Below are 16702 nucleotides of genomic sequence, written 5' to 3'. Positions count from 1 at the left end.
TCTGTGCTCAGTCTGACCAACTCCCTCCTTGGTTCAAGCCCCCCACCCCTCCAAGCTCACTGTGGCCCCAGAAGGCCCTTTGGTCTGCAGTTCCCAAGGTCATACTGGGGCCTGAGAACAAGAGGTCTCACTGAGCTCTGAAAGGTCCTAAGGCTGGGGCCCCATCTTTAACTTCTCCTAACCCACAGCCTGGGGTGCTTGTGTGCAGAACAGGAAGGAGCTCTATCCAGGCCTCAGGGGTTAGGAAGGGACATCCCAGGGGTCCTGCACAGGTGAGGGGGGAGGGGTCAAGGCCTTAGAATTTATCAGAGGTTCATGTGGACCTGAAGCAGCACTTTACAAATGAGACGTTTTGCAGTTACCACCATTCTTCCCCTTCCAGTGGCCTCGTGACGTGCTGTCTAGTATCAGTGGCTTCAGACAACAAAAGTCTGCTCTCATGAAGGGCTGGAGCCAGAAGCCTAAAATCAAAGTGTCGGCAAGACTGTGTTCCCTCCAAGAGGCTCCAGGTTCCAGAAGCTGCCTGCACCCTGGGCTCGTGGCGCCGCCCAGGTCGTCAAAGCCAGCCGCACTGCAGCCTCCAGTCTCCCTCGGACCTCTGCCCCCCTCCTGACTCTGACCCTCCGGCCCCTGCCTTCCAACTTGTTATGACTCTGGGACGACAGGTAGGGCCCTCCGGGCTAATTCATTCCAGGGTGGTCTCCCAGGCTCAGGAGCCTTAATCACATTTGCATAGCGCTATTGGCTGCCCTGATGGCCGGGTTCCAGTCTCTCCCTTCGTGGTGTCCTAGGAGCCTAGTGAGGGGTGCAGGATGCATCCCAGGAAACCATATCCCAGGAAGCCAACAGGCGATGTGGGCTCCCTGCTGTTACGCCCATGAGGAACAACCGTCTTCCCCCCTTCACAGTTTAGAGACAGAGGCACAGACAGGGTGAGGAACCTGCCCAAGGTCAGGGGCAGAGCTGGAGTAAATACTTGTCCTGTCCATGAACACAAGGTGACTGGCCAGGTGCACATCAGCTGAAATCGTCCACCACTCAGCCACTCCGTTGTTGTTTCTTACAAGGACCGGCCCCATACCCACAAAGACAGAGTGAAGGTCACAGCTACCACGTAGCGCGTGCCCCCCACCCCACGCACCGCTCACCAGCCTGGCACGCCTTCGCTCACGGAACCCTCACCACCCCTCACCATCCCCGCAGTACAAAAAGCCCAGCCGCAGTCCCGGAGCCGCACTCATCGCCCGTGTCCCCCCTCTAAAGGAACAGGCCACAGAAACGAGAGGGAAAAACTAGAAAAACATGCGAACTCTGCCGCTGCAGAGATGACCCCATGAGCAGACGGAACCCGTGAGGACAGGCAGCTCACCCAGAGCAGACAGCAGGACCAGCTGACACATAGAACCTGGCCCCCGCTAGGGGGTGAAAACTCACAAAATGAAACATTTTGAATGGCATTTTTCATTTGTTAAATTAGCAAGATGTGCAAAGTGGTAGTGCCCCGACCACCAGGGAAAGCTGAGCGTAAATTAATGACGCCCAATTGGAGTGATGTCCCCCACAGGCCCCCACACTCCACCCCAACGCTGGTAGACGGGGCTCCCAAGGTCAGGAGCGTGAGGACTCAAAGTGCTCAGCGAAACCGAGGCCCCACAGTGGACGTGCTCTGCCCACTGGGGAGGTAACATCTACAATGCCTTCAATCATCACAGGCCCCCTACGGGGACACTCTGGTGCTCCCCTTCCTGTCCTTCGGGCACACAGAAGGTGCTCAGTCATGCACACAGGCCACAGGAAGGCAGGCGCCAGATGGACAAAGAGGCCCTGTGACCACACTCACCTTGCAGGACCCAGCAGGAAAACCAACCAGGCCTCTCATCACCGTCCAACCCTGGACCAGTCAGGGGCGAAAGTAAGGCCCTCCAGTGATGCCGGCCCCAACACCTGGCCGCTTCAGCCCCGGCTTGTAAGAGGACAATGCCTCCAGGAGTCAATAAGACAAAGGGACTTCAAAGGAAGGTAAGGCCACCTGGGATGATCTCCTTCCTCCCCCAAGTCCACACTGCATCAGGCCCACTGGGTAAGCAGGGTCTCTGCTGGCTGGTCTGCCGAGGCTCAAGAGTCCAGGGTCATCACCCCCTCTCCTTTCATGCCACTGCCCCCTCCAACAGCGCAGGGTGGGACCACTTGCCCTCAGTGTCCAAGCAGCAGCGTCCATGTGAACTGCATGATTCCTCCCAACGTGCAGGCCCCTGGTGTCTAAATGTTAGCGTGCAGAAAAGCTCTCCCTTCAGCCTGGAGGCCGAGGAGCGTCTGGATCCAGGTCCTTGCAGAGGCCGTCCAGCCTCCATCCAGCCTCCACTATGGAGCAGCTGAATCGGCTGCTCTTCTGGGGCCCTCACTTTCCCAGAAGCTACAGTGGGCGCCACAGTGGGGTCCAGGGATGTGGAGGTGTGCCCTCCCAGCACTGCTTCCACTGCACTTCCGGTCACCCCCCAAGAGAGGGGCGCCTCTCCCATCCACGGAGAACAGCCCACACTAGCAGGTTCTCCGCAGACAGGAGCCTTGGCTGCCAACACCAGGTATTGCCTCAAAGGTTTCTAATCATGGACTCAAAACAGAGGCGGCCGACCTGTGGCTAATTCTGAATCTATTCAAAGGAACAGTGCAAAATGTAAAAATGAGTGCTCAGGCCAAGACAGAGTGAATGAATAAAACGACAAATAAATAGCGCGTGATATCTGCAGACTTTCAGTCCCTGCTGCACCAAAAGTAGTCAGTCCATCCATCAAAAAGTAAAGGACATGGTGTCTGCAGTTCAGACCCAGGCTCTGCCACAACCTCTGCTGAGCTTGCTCACAGTTCCCAGCCTCTGGCTATGGTCTGATGTCCCTTCCCAGGAAATACGCTACAAAGGTCAACCCTCACACACGGCCAGTGCCTGGGGGACTGGACCCAGTACCGACTCATGCCCGCCACAGAGCCTCCTGGTCTTCCAGAAGCCAGGGGTGGCCAGAGCCCCCCAGTCACCCCAGTCCAGGGCTAGGTGCCGCTGCTCCAGCCCGCCTCACCACAGACCAGCCCAGAAGTGACCCCGTCTGCCAGCAAGGAATTCCAGAAAGATGAACGAGCGGGCCTGCAAACAGGTTCTCCTTCCTGGGGCTCTCACTGAGGACGGCCAGAGCGGCTGTGCTTGGGCCTGCCTGTGCCGGAGGAGCCAGGCGGGACGCGCTCCTGCAGGCGCAGCGGGTGGAGCAGACGTTCTGCCCTGCAGCCTCCACATTCAATCTGACTCAGCGCATCCACGATCAAAAGCTCCTTCTGATGGCCACTCTGCAGCGGCCCAGACAGCCAACCTAAAGCACTGCACCCCTGGCCAGCCAGCATCCCTCTTCCACCCCTTGCGGGCACTGGGTGGTGCTGGGGAGCAAAATGGAAAAGCACCGTGCCTGCTGGGGGCTTCTGGTCTCCTCGAGATCAGACACAATGTGTGGTACAAAGACACCTTGTGTGATGTAAACGTAATGATGCGTGGTATAAAATACAAGGCACATTAGTATATATACTATGTGGTTTTACAAAGTGACCACCTGCTGCCCACAGCAGGGGGTGGCAAGGAGGAGCCCCAGGTTGGGGTGGGAATCCAGGCACCCCGGGCTGCCTCTGGAGGGTCCAGACCTGTGCTGAAATGCTGGCTCCTTCCTGAACTTAAGGAGGGCACAGAGGGGCTTAGGGGCCCCCTGCACCTGGCAGAAGGCTGGCCCCTAAACCATCAGGGATGACAGGCCTAGGGTCCAAAGAAGCCCTGTGGCCCGACCAGGCAGGCAGCTTCCGAGGCTAGAGCACATGGCACCCTTCCCATCTGTTCTCATTGCCTTTCTGGGCCACTGTTGTCAAAATGTATCCACATTAATAATATAAGCACACCAAATATATTTTAATTTCCTCAATATTTTATCCCTGCCTGCACTGACTGCATCAAGTTTCAAGGAGTTTCATGTGGCAAGTCCTGTGATGTCCACCTTCAGCCAGGCTGGTGCCTGAACCTTTGAATAGCTGCCGCTTAGCCAGCTGTTTGCTAGTGGGAGGGGCTGCCATCTGGTCCTCACAGATGACAGCCCACTCAGAGCCTCCTAGGAGAGGAGTGACATCTGTGATGGAGCTTCAAAAGCACCTGGGAGGCCACACCTCCACCAGGGCTGCAGGTGGGCCTTGCAGGAGGGGTCACTGCAGACAGAACTTGGCCCGGGGTGCCCATCAGTCAAGACTGCAGCAGCAAGGCCAGCTTGCTCCAAGCCACATCCTCATCTGATCCCTGAGCTCCTACCCTGGAGGCCACCCCTCCAGCTGGCTGGCCCTTCCCAGCAGCCTTCACACCATGAGGGATGAGGAAGCTCGCTGAACGCTGAATCACAACCCTGGGCTTTGCCCCATTTCAGTCATCACCTCACCAGGAAATTGTCAGGACCTGGGTCACAGACACGTGCTTCAATGACAGGCCCTGCAGGGCCTCTGTGTGCCTTGACCTCAGCAGCATGGAGAGCCTGAGTGAGCCCCCTCTGGGGCTGGGTGGGCGGCACCTTCCTGAGAAGCAGCTGGGCCACTCCAGCCCTGGATGGACAGCTGGGCAATGGGGTGTCATCCCTCTGGGCTTCATAGGGGCCTTAGAGTTATTCTGCAGCAGTGCCTCTGCCCACCCCCAGAGAAGGGGCTGACACCCCACAGAGGGGCCCTCCAACTCTCCGGGGGCCCAGAAAACCAAGCCTTCCAACAGTCTGGATGAAGAGGGAACCAGGCACTTGGGTGGAGAGAAAGCAAGTATGTGTGTGCATGCATACTTTGTATGTGCCGGCATGTGCGTGTGCGCGCACGTGCCCACGTGTATTTTTTAAGGTGAAGCGAGGGTGGGAGGGTCAGGGCTGTCCTGGAGCTCCGTGTGCAGTGTGCTTGGAGTCAGTTTCTGGATGGAGTCGGTTTTGCTCCTTCTAGGTTTTCTTGCCCAGGATTTCCCCCCTTCTCTTTCTTTTAAACAAAAACAGGAGTACCCTGAAAAACAAGTTTTGCTGAAATTCAAAACTATCTTAGAGGTCCCACACCTGAACCCTGAAGACTCCCCAGCGGGTGAGCTCTAGTGACAGCTTTACAATACCTAGAAACAAGCCAGCCTGGGACAAGACCTCTTTCCCATTAGCCCAGACACCATCTACACTGGGCTCCAGGGGCTTGGCTGTGTCTTACAAACCCAACCCAGCAGCTCCCCAAGAAACGGGGGGTGAGGAGAGGGACCTGTGCTTTGCCATGGGGGGTCCAGAGACCAAGGGCCTGCGGGTAGGGGGGACTGACAGTGCCTGATGGGGTGCTGAAGTCACGTGTAGGAGAGGGCAGAGATGAGATGCCTGAGTCCTAACTCTGACTCACAAACATCTCCCAGGGTGGAAGGCCGGTGAATCCACCACACACTTCCACCAGGAACCAGGCTGTAGGCAGCACTGAGCCTCCCTGGCCTGCAACGCTGTTCAGCCCCTGCTTAGCCCGGCTTCCAGCAGTGGGGGAAATGCACGAAACACCACTGAGAGCATCAGAATCACAGCGATCAATCCTTGCACAAAATGGCAAGACTTTTTTTTTTTTGGTCAAGTGCAGCACAGAGACATGGAAAAATGCATCATTTTTGATCAGAGAAAAAAAGTGCACAAATCAGCAAACTAGGCCTCAAACCTTTTGGCCCCTGGGGTGATTTTTAAGATTTTCTAGGGCAAATTGAGCCCGTTAAGTCTAGATTTCACACAGGCTAGTCTTTCTCTGGTTACACCTACAGGGAACAATTATCATTCCATTTCAAGCGACTTGGTCCCACCAGGGTATGGAACCCGTGTCCTCTCCCAGCAAGGAGGGGAGAGTGAGGTGGGGTAGGGTGGGGGATGGGCAGCACACAGCCCCCACTGAGCCTGCTTCCTGCTCTAACCTCCAGGTTCAGAAAGAGCCACATCCCATTAGCCATACCGCCACGTCAGAAGAGGCATCCCTTCCTTCTCTAACAACCCCCACTGCAGCCCCAGTGGTGGGACGAAGGTAAAACACACACCATTTTTCGGGCCATCACTCCCCAGTTCCAAGTTCTGCATTGCTGTGAGCACCCTGCCCTTGGACCTTAGGGTTCCACCCCACCGGAACTCACTGACATGACAGGTTATAACACTTTTTCCATTGAGGCTGAAAGTCCTCAACCTTGATTTCAGAAGCTGGGGCTGGACACTCCAGTGTCTTTACTTTTCTCCCTGTCACCTGATTATAAATGAGGGCTTTAGGCTTACAAATTTCTGCTGCATCATTGGGAGGCTGGGCCTGTGGCTGTCCTCCTCGGTAAGCTGAGGGGACAGCCCCTGAAGCCATGATCAGCCATCCCAGGTGGCCCTGGGCAGTCAGTACGAACTCAGGGTCCCAACCATGAAAAGACAAACATGACCCCCAAGTCCCCCCTGGAGTGAATGAGAAATTATTACCCGCTGGAGTGAATGAGAAATTACCTGCTACCCACAAGCAGGTGCTTTTCGCAGATGTTTTTAGAAGTAAAGTACTACTTCTAAAAAGGCCTGTTCTACTATTTTAACCTGGTAACTAAACCGACTGGAAACAATGAAACAAATTATTCCTTCTCCCTCCACAGAACGGCTTCCCCCCAGTCAGGTCCCTGCTCCCTCACCAGCTGTGGCAAGCAGGTGTGTTGCTCCCCCTGCTTTCACTGGAACCGGGAGAGAGAGCTAGGGAATGTCTCAGCACAGCATCCTGGTTCTACCAGTGACAAAACCCAGGACTCCGCGGCGGGGGCTCCCCTGGGGTCTGGCATCCCCCTCCCCCCACCAACCCCCCGCGTCCCCTCCTCCTCCAGGACCATTGCTGGGCGGGTCGGGAAGAGGGCGGGACAGCCGCGTGGTCAGGAACGAGATCCCTGAAGCTGGTGGTGGAGGGAGTTTTAGCGCAGCTGGAACGGCGCCCGAGGCACAGTTTGCGGAGCACGTGGGAAAAGTAGCGGGTGCGGCCAAACAACGGACTTCTGCGCATTGTTCTCCCGAGACTCTGCAGCATCAAAGGGGACGGAGCGCAACCCGACACCTCGACGACCGCGGGGACAGAGGCCTAGCGGCCCCAGCGGCGCACAAAGGCTGGCCCTGGGGAACCCAAGTAGTTTTACCTCAACAGGTTGAAAACCAAGTGTCTTTGCTCCTAACTGCACCATCTTTCCCAAAGACTCGCCAGCCTCTGCGCGCGGTCACTCCCGGAGCTCGGAGGCGCAATCCACTGAGGCCACTCTGGAGCCGGGAGAGACGAGCCCAGTGACGGCCACAAAGCCCCAGCGGGCGGGCGGTGGATGCTCTGTAGTCTCTGGAGCCACCGCGAGTGGAAAACATCACCAGCACAATCAGGCCCGGCCCCTCGCTGGCCCACAGCCCGCAGAGGGGACCGCCGAACGCACCAACTTCCCAGCACAGTCGCCCAAGTTTGGCCAGGACGCGAGAAGCTCATGGCGCGGGCATCCCGCACCATCCCCAGTCCAGCCCACTCCCTGGATCCTGCGGTGCGCAGAGGTGGCGCGAACACAAGTAGCCGAAAAATGAATGGCCGTCGAGGGACACCCAGAACACAGGGCCCGGGCCCCACTCCGTCCCTCCTCCGCCTGCCGCCAGCAGGCCACCAGTGTGCGTGGGCAGAGCCCGGTCCGCTTCTTGGGACCGAAGCCGGGACGGGCTGGAGGTAAGGAGGCCATCTCCACAGGGACCCCTGGAGATCCGCACAAAGCGCCGAAGTGCGGGCGGCCTGGCGGGCGTATATTCGCGTCCCCGCTGTTCTCACCTGGCTCCGCCGAAGCCACGCGAACCCCGAGCAACAGGACCAGAAGCGCGAGCACTTCCAGGAGGCGCCGCCGCAGCGGCCGCAGCCAGAGCCACCTGCGGGCGACATGCCACAAGTTAGTTTGCCGCGCGCGTCCCCCGCCCGCCCGTGCGACCCCCTTCCGTGCGTGCGAGCGACCCTTCTGCCCCTGCCCGCCTCTCGGCCCCCGCGGCCCGCACCTCGGCTCCATGCTCAGCCAGCTGGACGGTCTGCGCCGCGGATGCTGCACCCACCGCGGCTGTGCGCCCGCTCGGCCCCGGTGCTGCGGCCGCCGCTGGACGGGCTGGGGGCGGGGTGGGGACCCGGCGCTAGGCGGGGCGGACTGCCGGGACGGGCTGGGGGCGGGGCGCGAGACACCGATCGAGGAGGCGGGGCTTAGTGCGGCCGGGAGGCGGGGCCTTGGCGTCAGGCTGGACCAGGAGGTGCGCAGGCTGAGCTGGGCTAGGATGAGCTGGGCTGGGGCTGGCTGGGCTGGGGCTAGGGTACAGTAGGACGAACCCGCGCGTAAAGAGGTGACGGGCCGCTCCCTTGGGCCCGAGCACCCCCTCGCGGCAGTGTGGGGTGTTTCCCCCCCAGCCCCCAACCCCAGCGCGAGTAGTCTGCCAGCGCCCCCACCCCCGGTGAGAGCCTCTCCGCAGCTGCCTTTGGCGGCACGTGGGGTCCAGGCTCCAGGGCCTGGGCAAGGTTCAGGCAGACGCAACGTGTCCGGCCCTGAGTTTATTCCGGAAGATGTGTTCTGCGGCCCCTAGGAGAGTGGTGCTCAGGCCCTGAGTCCCGTGGAAGCAGCAAGAAGGCGGGCGATTGGAACAAAGACATTTTATCGCTGGGGGACAATGGATGGAGGGAGAGGAAGTTGGGCTCCTCCTGCCCAGTCTCGTGGGCGAATTAGCCACGTGGTGATGGCGCATCCAGCCTCGTGTCCTTAGCGGGTTCAGGCCCTGGACGGTAGCCCTCCCCCTGCCTTGCTCTCCACGCCACACCCACCGCCACCTCCAGAAACTCCTGGGGAAGGATGGCCCTGTGCCCCATGAAGCCTCAGGTGGCTGTCCCCACGAGCGCATGCCCGCGCCCCCTGAGGAGTCCTGTCTCCACTTTACAAAGGGTTGGAGGTCTCCTGGAGGGGCTCTGAGAAGAACCGCTCCTCCAGGCCCACCCCTGTCCCAGGGGGCCTGATAGGCCCCTCTCCCTCCTGGAGGTCCAGCTGCCCCTCCCCAGAGAATGTTCAGCCTCCCACCCCCAGTTATGTCCACTCCGTTTCTATTGCTTTAGGTAGGTGTACCTGACCCAGGTCTCAGCTCCTACCGCGGGGCAGCTGTGCATGAGGTCCTGTCCTCAAACCCACCTGACAGGCTTCTCCACACGGAAAGCCCCCTCATACCTGACCTCTTACAGTAACTCGAATTTTCCTGGATCTGATCCCCATGTCCCTGCAGGAAACAGAGGCCCCGGAGCCATGGCCCTTGGCTTCTAACTTCCTGTGAAACCCCCTGGATCGCTACTAAACGCTCTCCTCAGTCCCCACTGCCCTTCCTGGCCCAGTTTTCTCCGGCCTGGACCTCTACACAAGATGCTTGCTTGCCCCTCCCCCTCTAAGCCTTCCTCCACCTCTCTTGCTCCACTGCCCCAGCACATCCTGCTAGACACTTCCTGACTTCACTCTTCAACCCGTCTGGAGACCTTGTTCCTGGCCAGGCCCTAGCCACATACCCTCCATGCTGGAAGTAGCCTTGCCCATGTGCCCCACCACCACTGCCTACCTGGGCCCACCCGACCTGACAGCTGCCCTCAGCACCTCCCTCCGGCCCCTGCCCCTGACACTGCCGCAGAGAGGCCTGCCTGGCTTCTCATCCAGCCCATCGCTACCACCAGCTGCACCCTGTGCTGGACCCCAGGCCGTCTGTTCACCAGCCCGCAACTCCGTCATTGTCTGTCCTGAAGCCTGGAATCCTTCCCTGGGTTACATGACAAGGACACTCGTGGTACATGGTGGGAAAGAAATCAACTGAGGTTGTGACTGCAATTTTTAAAAATGAAGAGGATGTCATGGAGCAGAGGATTAGCACACAGACACTCTGTTGCACATTTGTTTCTTGTGTGGATGGACGGGCAGGGTGGGGCCCTGCGGTGAGCGCGCCCGTGTCCCACAGGTGTTTGTGCAGTGGGGGTGGGTGAGTCTGTGGGTGCTGTTTGTGCATGTGTTTGGTGTTTCCGTGGCTTCCCATGGCATGCACACACGCATGTGTATGGCGAGCATGTCCTGGGTCCTAACAGCATCCCTTCGTGTAGCTCCAGCCTATCTGCCTGACTGTCAGCCCATCCCTCTGCTTAGCCCTGCTCCTGGAGAGGAATCTGAAGGGCAGGGGTCTCTTCTACCTCACCTGCCCTCAGGCCTATCCTGCTTCCACCAGCCCCACCCAACTTCAAACCTGCAGTGAGCGGACTTGCCTTTGCTGCTGTGACAGATCCGCAGCTCCCGGGTGTGGCTGGGAGGGCGGAGGGCAGTGCTTGCTGGGCATGGGGCTCACCACCCTCTCCTGTCCTCCCCCTGGTGCTCATCACCTCCCCCCTGTCTTTTCCCAGTCACCACCTGGGGGTCACCACCTCTCCTCTCCCCAGTTGCAGGCCTGAGGGCAGGGCGAGCCCACCTTTGTGGGCTTTGTGGGGAGGGCTAGCGTGAAAGGGCCTTTGTGTAAGAAAACTGCTATCAACAGAAAGTACCAAAATAAGGCTTTCTTACGATTGCTTAACTCACAGCTGAAAAAAATTAGTTTGGGGCTCAATTTTCTCACTGTATGTGCTACCATAGAGTCATCGCTGCGTGTCTCCACGGTTCCCGTGGCATTCGCGTCTTGTTCTTAGAGTTTTATTTTTCTTGTACTTACTGAAGGGGTTCAGAACCAGTCATCACAAGACCTGCTTGTGTGCTCTGAGGGTTATTTTGAGCTAAAGGCAACCCAGACCCTTTGGGCTCAAGGGAAACCTCAGCACCCTCCCTCTACTACCTAGAAGAATTTAAATTAGGGACCTTGACCAAAATAAGAGTTATCACTGGAAATAACTTCTTTTGACCTATCTGTAGGGCGGGGCAAACTTCTGAGGCAGGACATCTGCTCTTCTCATCCCCCTGCAGTGGCCCTCTTCCCCTCTGCAGCCCCAGGTGCCTCGCCTCGTCCTTCGCTCAGAATGTCACAAGCCTCCATTTCCCATGTCTGTCCCTGATCCTCTCACGCATGTGGGTTCCCCTAAGTACATATGCATGCATCAAATTTGGTTGTTTTCTCTCGTTAATCCATCTCACGTCCATTTATTTGCTAGACCAGCCAGAAGAACCTGGGACCGGAGAGGACAGTGTCTGCCTCCCCCACGATACACGAGGGACGCACGACCGCTGCGGGAAACGTAGAAAATACAGATGCGCACATAGTGAAGAAGGCTTCAGATCTCCCTCAGCTGACACTGCCGTGCCTCCTTCTGTACCCCCCACTCTGGTCCACAGAGGCGCCCCCCCTTGCCTTGGGAGGGGTGGACAGTGTCAACTCACCCCAAGGACTTAGAAGTCCCAGTGGTGCCAAGTGCTCAGGGCGAGGGACCACAGCACGTCTGGGCAGTAGAGGCCTGAGGCCAGGGAGCTCCTCAACTGGGCCGAAGAGGCAGGTGGAGACGCCAAGGGTGGGGGCGTCTGGAGCAAAGGCCCCAGAGAGAGGGCCAGCCCCCATGCGGGCAAAGACTTGTGTGTCCCGGGGCGAGTGGGAGGGCAGTCCTGGGGTGGAAGGGCCTGACCCCCCAGGTCCAGCCACATTCTTGACTGTCCCTTGGGTTGATTTCCTGTTTCCTCTGATGCTGTGCGTCTCACATGTCCTCACACAGGAGAAAGGGCAGAAATGGCTGAAATGCTCTGCTTGTCCTCAGCCCGGCCTGCACATCAGACACTGGTCCGGCCGTGACCAGCCAGCGCTGCCCATAAGGCTTGACTGGCGGTCCCACCATGGTTGGAAATAGAGGTTCCCTGTCCACTCATACCCCAGGCAGGGCTTGGTTTTGTTTTTGTTTTTAAATTGGTTTTTGTTTTAAGTTGACAGGGTTTTCCAAAACTTCAGTGGATTCCCTCAGTGGAGTCGGAGCCTGCCTGCCTTGGGCATTTGTCCCACCCATGGGCAGTGGGCCTGGGGGTGGGGACCGTAGGTGTGTACAAGGAGAAAGGTGGGACAGGCAGGGAAGGTGCCCTCGGGCCAGCCGAGCAAGGCCAAGGACATAGAAAGGGCAAAACATGTGACCTCTGCCCAGGCTGTCCCCTCTCTCTGTGTCCAAAGAGGCTCCAGGGAGTTTTGCACAAAATAAGTGCCACAGAAGTAAGTTTTATCAGGACAGGAGAAGTTATGCACAGGCAGAGGCAGCTGAGAAAAGCACAGTACATCCAAAAAGTGTATCTGGTTCCACAGCAGGTCACACCCTTTAGTTCTCAGGTCCTGGTCCCGTGGTCCACCCCAGTCTGAGAGGCAACTGGGGCCCCTCACATCCTGGCCACATTTTCAAAGGTTCATAACAAACATTTTGACTAATACCAGAGCCATTTCTTCATTTCACTGCTACAGGGAAACACCTGAACTCACAGTGAGTCACGGGGCGGGTGGGGGCCCTGAATTCTCAAGTTCATCATCTAATGACCTGGACGTGGACCGTGCCATTTCTCAGGATGGCCTGACCCCCACAGAGACGACACTGAAGTGTATCAGTCCCAAGGGAAACAGCAGGCTTTGCACAATAGGCTGCACAGCGCTGCTAACTCACATGGGCGGGAGCAAGAAGCCCAGGTGATTCCTCTCTGCCAGCCTGGCAGCTTTCTGCAAACAGCACAACCTGGCCCCTTTCCTTCCTGGTAGGCAGCCACGTCACGGCCTCCCTCGAACGAGTGAATCATCGTGGCTCACTCCACTCCTGCTCACCCCCAGGAGGTGGGATGACTTTCCAACTATGCATACACGCCCTACGCTGCACACTCACACACACACACACACACACACACAACCTGGGCCTGTTCACACTCCAGAGCAGTATTGAAACGATTCCAAACCTACTCAATTCCCAACCCCACTAAATGAGGGGTATAGGCTTTGGTCTTCGTTCCCAGCACCCACCCGCACTGTGTGCAGCACCCGTGGTCCGCAGAGCTCCCCTGACTGCCCCGCTCTCACCAGGAGCCCAGCACTTGCCACCTCACACCATGCTCGTTTACTTTCTGCAGGGCTCTTGCCGCGGTCTAATATTCTTGTTCCGTTATTTGTTCGATTGCTCATTTATTTGCTTATGGGCTTCCCACTTCCCTCCACTGGAATTCGGGCATAGACACACAGCTTCTTTGCTTTGTTCACCAGTGAACAAAAGGAAGAAAGGAAGGGAGGGAGGGAGGGAAGAAAGGGAGAAGGAGGGAGGGAGGGAGGAAACGAAAGGAAAGGAAGGAGGGAGAGAAGGGACAGGCACACTACAGCTGAGCCAGGCATTTGCATATCGAAGTGCCCCTTCTCAGGATAGCCCCCGAGGCTCAGTATGAAACCTTCAGGGAGGAAGGTTTGTAGCTACAACAACCTCCAGCCTCCTTTACCTGGAACCTTATATTTGAGCAGCGTGTGCACCTCTCCCCATTGTCCCTCACCAGCAGTCAAAGCCGGAGCCATTTAAAGATGCACAACTGACAAGATTATAACTCGTTGTAAAAACTCCAAATGTTACTCATAAAACTAAATTCCCCCTTGACCTGCCTCCGCTTCTCAGTCTCCTGCCAAGTATAGTCCCTGTTATTAGTCTTCTGCTGGTTTTTATAAGATGCATTTTATAGTATTTGTTCCTCCAGAAATATAGAAGGTTGTGAATTTTAAAAGCATACATGAGATAAAACCACGGTTCTAAAACTCGCTTTATTAAGGCAATACCTGCCGTTGCTCCTTCCGTGACACCACATGCCCGTTTACTCCAACGATCTCGCGTCTATGCATGCCGCGGAAATGGCATGCTTAGTGAGTGATCCCCCACAACGAGACGTGGGCTGTTTTCAGTGTTTTGCTTAAAATAACGGATGGCCTTGAAAAGAGATGGAAACAGTGAGAAAGAATGAAGCAGAAATGCTAAAGAGGAAAATGCACAGTAAAAGGGATGAAGAACAGTTTCGACAGGCTCATCAGCAAACAACTCAAGCCAAGGAAACACTCAGTGCATTTGAAAATAGGGCTACAGAAGTTATCCAAATTAAAACAGAAAGAAAAAAAAAACCCAGAGTGGAAGAAAAAAACCAGAAGCGTGCATCTGAGAGCCGTGGGATAATATCTAACAGCCTCACACACACTTCACTGCAATCACCGGAGGCAGAGGAGAGGGTGGGCAGTAGAGGAAATTTTTGTAGAAAAATGGCTGAAGACTTTTCAAGATCAATGACAGACACCAAACCATGGATCAGAGAAGCACAAAGAATGTACAGCAGGATAAATGTCCCCAAACGGCTGTGGACGAAAGGGGGGCCACACACGAAACATGACGAGCTCAGGGGAGGCCTGCGTGGCGACTTACAAACTCAGAGACCTGAAGTTACCACAGAGGATGGGCTGAAACGAAACCTTCCTCAGAGTGAGTCAAGGCAGACAGTCACGCCCTAGGCTGGTATTTTTCCCTAACAAAGGTCAACCTTTACCTTAACAGAGCCTGTCCGTTATCTTTTTTGCATCTACGATAACAAACCTGATAAGCATACCTTTGGAATAGCAAAGTCGTTCCCTTTTTTCCAAGGCACAACCACCAGCACCGAGCAGAGACCACAAGTCCCTGGTTAGTATTGTCATGTTAATTGTTAACTGTTAACTTTCCTGCACCCAGCTGTGTAACAGAAGGATTTGTCTGATCCTCTTACCGTATTTTGCGGTGTATAATGCGCACTTTTTTCAGGCCCACATTTTTTGAGGGAAAAGTAAGGATGCCCATTAAACATGGGTATCTATTCTTGTGTTTTGTAATTATGTGTTACATAAAATTTCTTGTACCATGATATGTTCAAAAGTAAATGCTAAAATTCCTTTATAATGCAAAAAACAAGTAGGTAAATATAAACAAGTAAAAATAGAATTAAAAAAGTAAAAGGAAAGATTTTTTCCCCTGGAAGTTTGGGCCCAAAACATGGGTGCACATGGTGCACAGGAGCACATTGTACAGTGGTCCTTCTGTATCCATTATACAGTGGATAAATGCGGTACTTCTTATCCCATCCCAGAGACTCCGCCCCCCACCTTTATTTTCCCCCACCTCCCTCATTTACCACCAATGGATTTCCCCTCACATGCCTTCCCCTTGGATTCTCATGTATAAAACAAGGTGCAAAACTGCCATCTGGGGCGTATTTTCTCAATCTGTTGAGATTTTGCTTTCTGGCAATTTTCAGTTTGGCTCAAATAAACTCATAAAACATTCTCTACAGGTTTGAACGTTTCCTGCATTGACAAGGTAAAACAAACAAGCAAACAAAACCAAACAAAAAACCTCATGTGCCTAACATATTTAAACTGAAGGGGGAAAGAGAGAAAAATCTCTAAGGCAAGCAGAGTAAAAACACAGACACATTATGTGCAGAGAAACAAAGAATTAGAGCAGAATTCTCGTGAGAAAGCGTACGTGCGAGATGACAATGGAGGAGTATCTTTACAGCTCTGAGAGAAAAAAGTATTGATTCAGAGTTCTCTACCAGTGAAAATGTCTTTTAAAATTTAGGATTTAAAGAAAGACTCTCTCTCAGGGAAACGAGAACTGTGGGAGTGTATTGCTGGAATCCCTGCTCCTCAGCGAGTGGTAAATGGCAACCCACCGTCAGGAAGAAAGTGAAAAGAACCTGCCAACAGCATCTTCACAAAGAAATGAAGAGTCATAGAAATGGAAGAAATGAAGGCAAGATAAAATTCTTTTCCCCTTATTTTTAATGGCTATAAGTGATAGCTTCTTTCTAAAGGAAAAATCATAGCATTGTCTTGTGTTGAGTGCATACATAAAAGTAAAATGTATGCAAACAGGAAGCATGGCGGGCTGGAATTGGCAAAATATTGTTGTAAGGTCCTTACACTACATGGGGAGTGGTCTGATACTATCCGAATATAAATCCTGACTATGATTTATATTTTAAATCCTAGGGCAACCATTAGAGGTTTTTTGAAGAGATGTAAGTGCTAAATCAAGAGGACATACAACAGAATTATAAAAATTGTTCAACGAAGAGAAAGCAGAAAAGAGTTAAAGCAAAACAAAACACAGATGAAACAAGCAAAAGACACCCAGGAAAATTATCATTTTAATCTAATCTTATCAATAATCACGTGAAGTGTGAATGGTCTAAACACACCTGTTAAAAGGTAGATGTGGTCAGACTGAATGAAAAACCCAACTAAGTTGTGTTTACAAGAAATCCATGTTAAATATAAAGACATATATATATTTAAAGCATAAGGATGAAAAAAAGTTATGGCATTTAATCACTAGCCAAAAGAAAGCCAGAGTAGCTACCTTGATACCAAACAGACTTCATAAAAAAGGAATATCACAGGAAATAGTGAAGCAGTTCTCAAAGAGGACATAACAATCATAAATAAGCCTGTTTGTTTCTAAACAAGAGGTTTCAAAATATAGGAAGCAAAAACTGATTGGACAAGAGGGATAAATAAACAGATTCCCAACGATAGTTGAAGTTGTCAACACCCTCGGCAATTGCTAGAACCGTGGACTGAAAAAACCAATAAAGGTATAGAAGACATGAGCAACGCTGTCAACTACTTAGACCTTGTCGGTA

General features: G+C 54.4%; 1 protein-coding gene across 1 annotated transcript in view; it reads right to left on the bottom strand.

Annotated features, from left to right (window-relative positions):
- Nucleotides 1–8196, bottom strand: part of COL18A1 (collagen type XVIII alpha 1 chain) — a 76111-nt gene extending 67915 nt beyond the window's left edge. Inside the window, exons 1-2 of the mRNA XM_053917743.1 lie at nucleotides 8070–8196; nucleotides 7852–7946 (exon numbers count right to left, since the gene is read on the bottom strand). Coding sequence (XP_053773718.1) covers nucleotides 7852–7946; nucleotides 8070–8080 — 106 coding nt within the window. The 5' untranslated portion in view covers nucleotides 8081–8196. The remainder of the gene's footprint in view (nucleotides 1–7851; nucleotides 7947–8069) is intronic.
- Nucleotides 8197–16702: the final 8506 nt, after the last annotated feature.

The sequence above is a fragment of the Desmodus rotundus genome, chromosome 2 (genome assembly GCF_022682495.2).
Source record: "Desmodus rotundus isolate HL8 chromosome 2, HLdesRot8A.1, whole genome shotgun sequence".
Classification (NCBI taxonomy): Eukaryota; Metazoa; Chordata; class Mammalia; order Chiroptera; family Phyllostomidae; genus Desmodus; species Desmodus rotundus.
The sequence above is the reverse complement of the archived record's forward strand: the minus strand, read 5'-3'. Positions and strand labels throughout refer to the sequence as shown.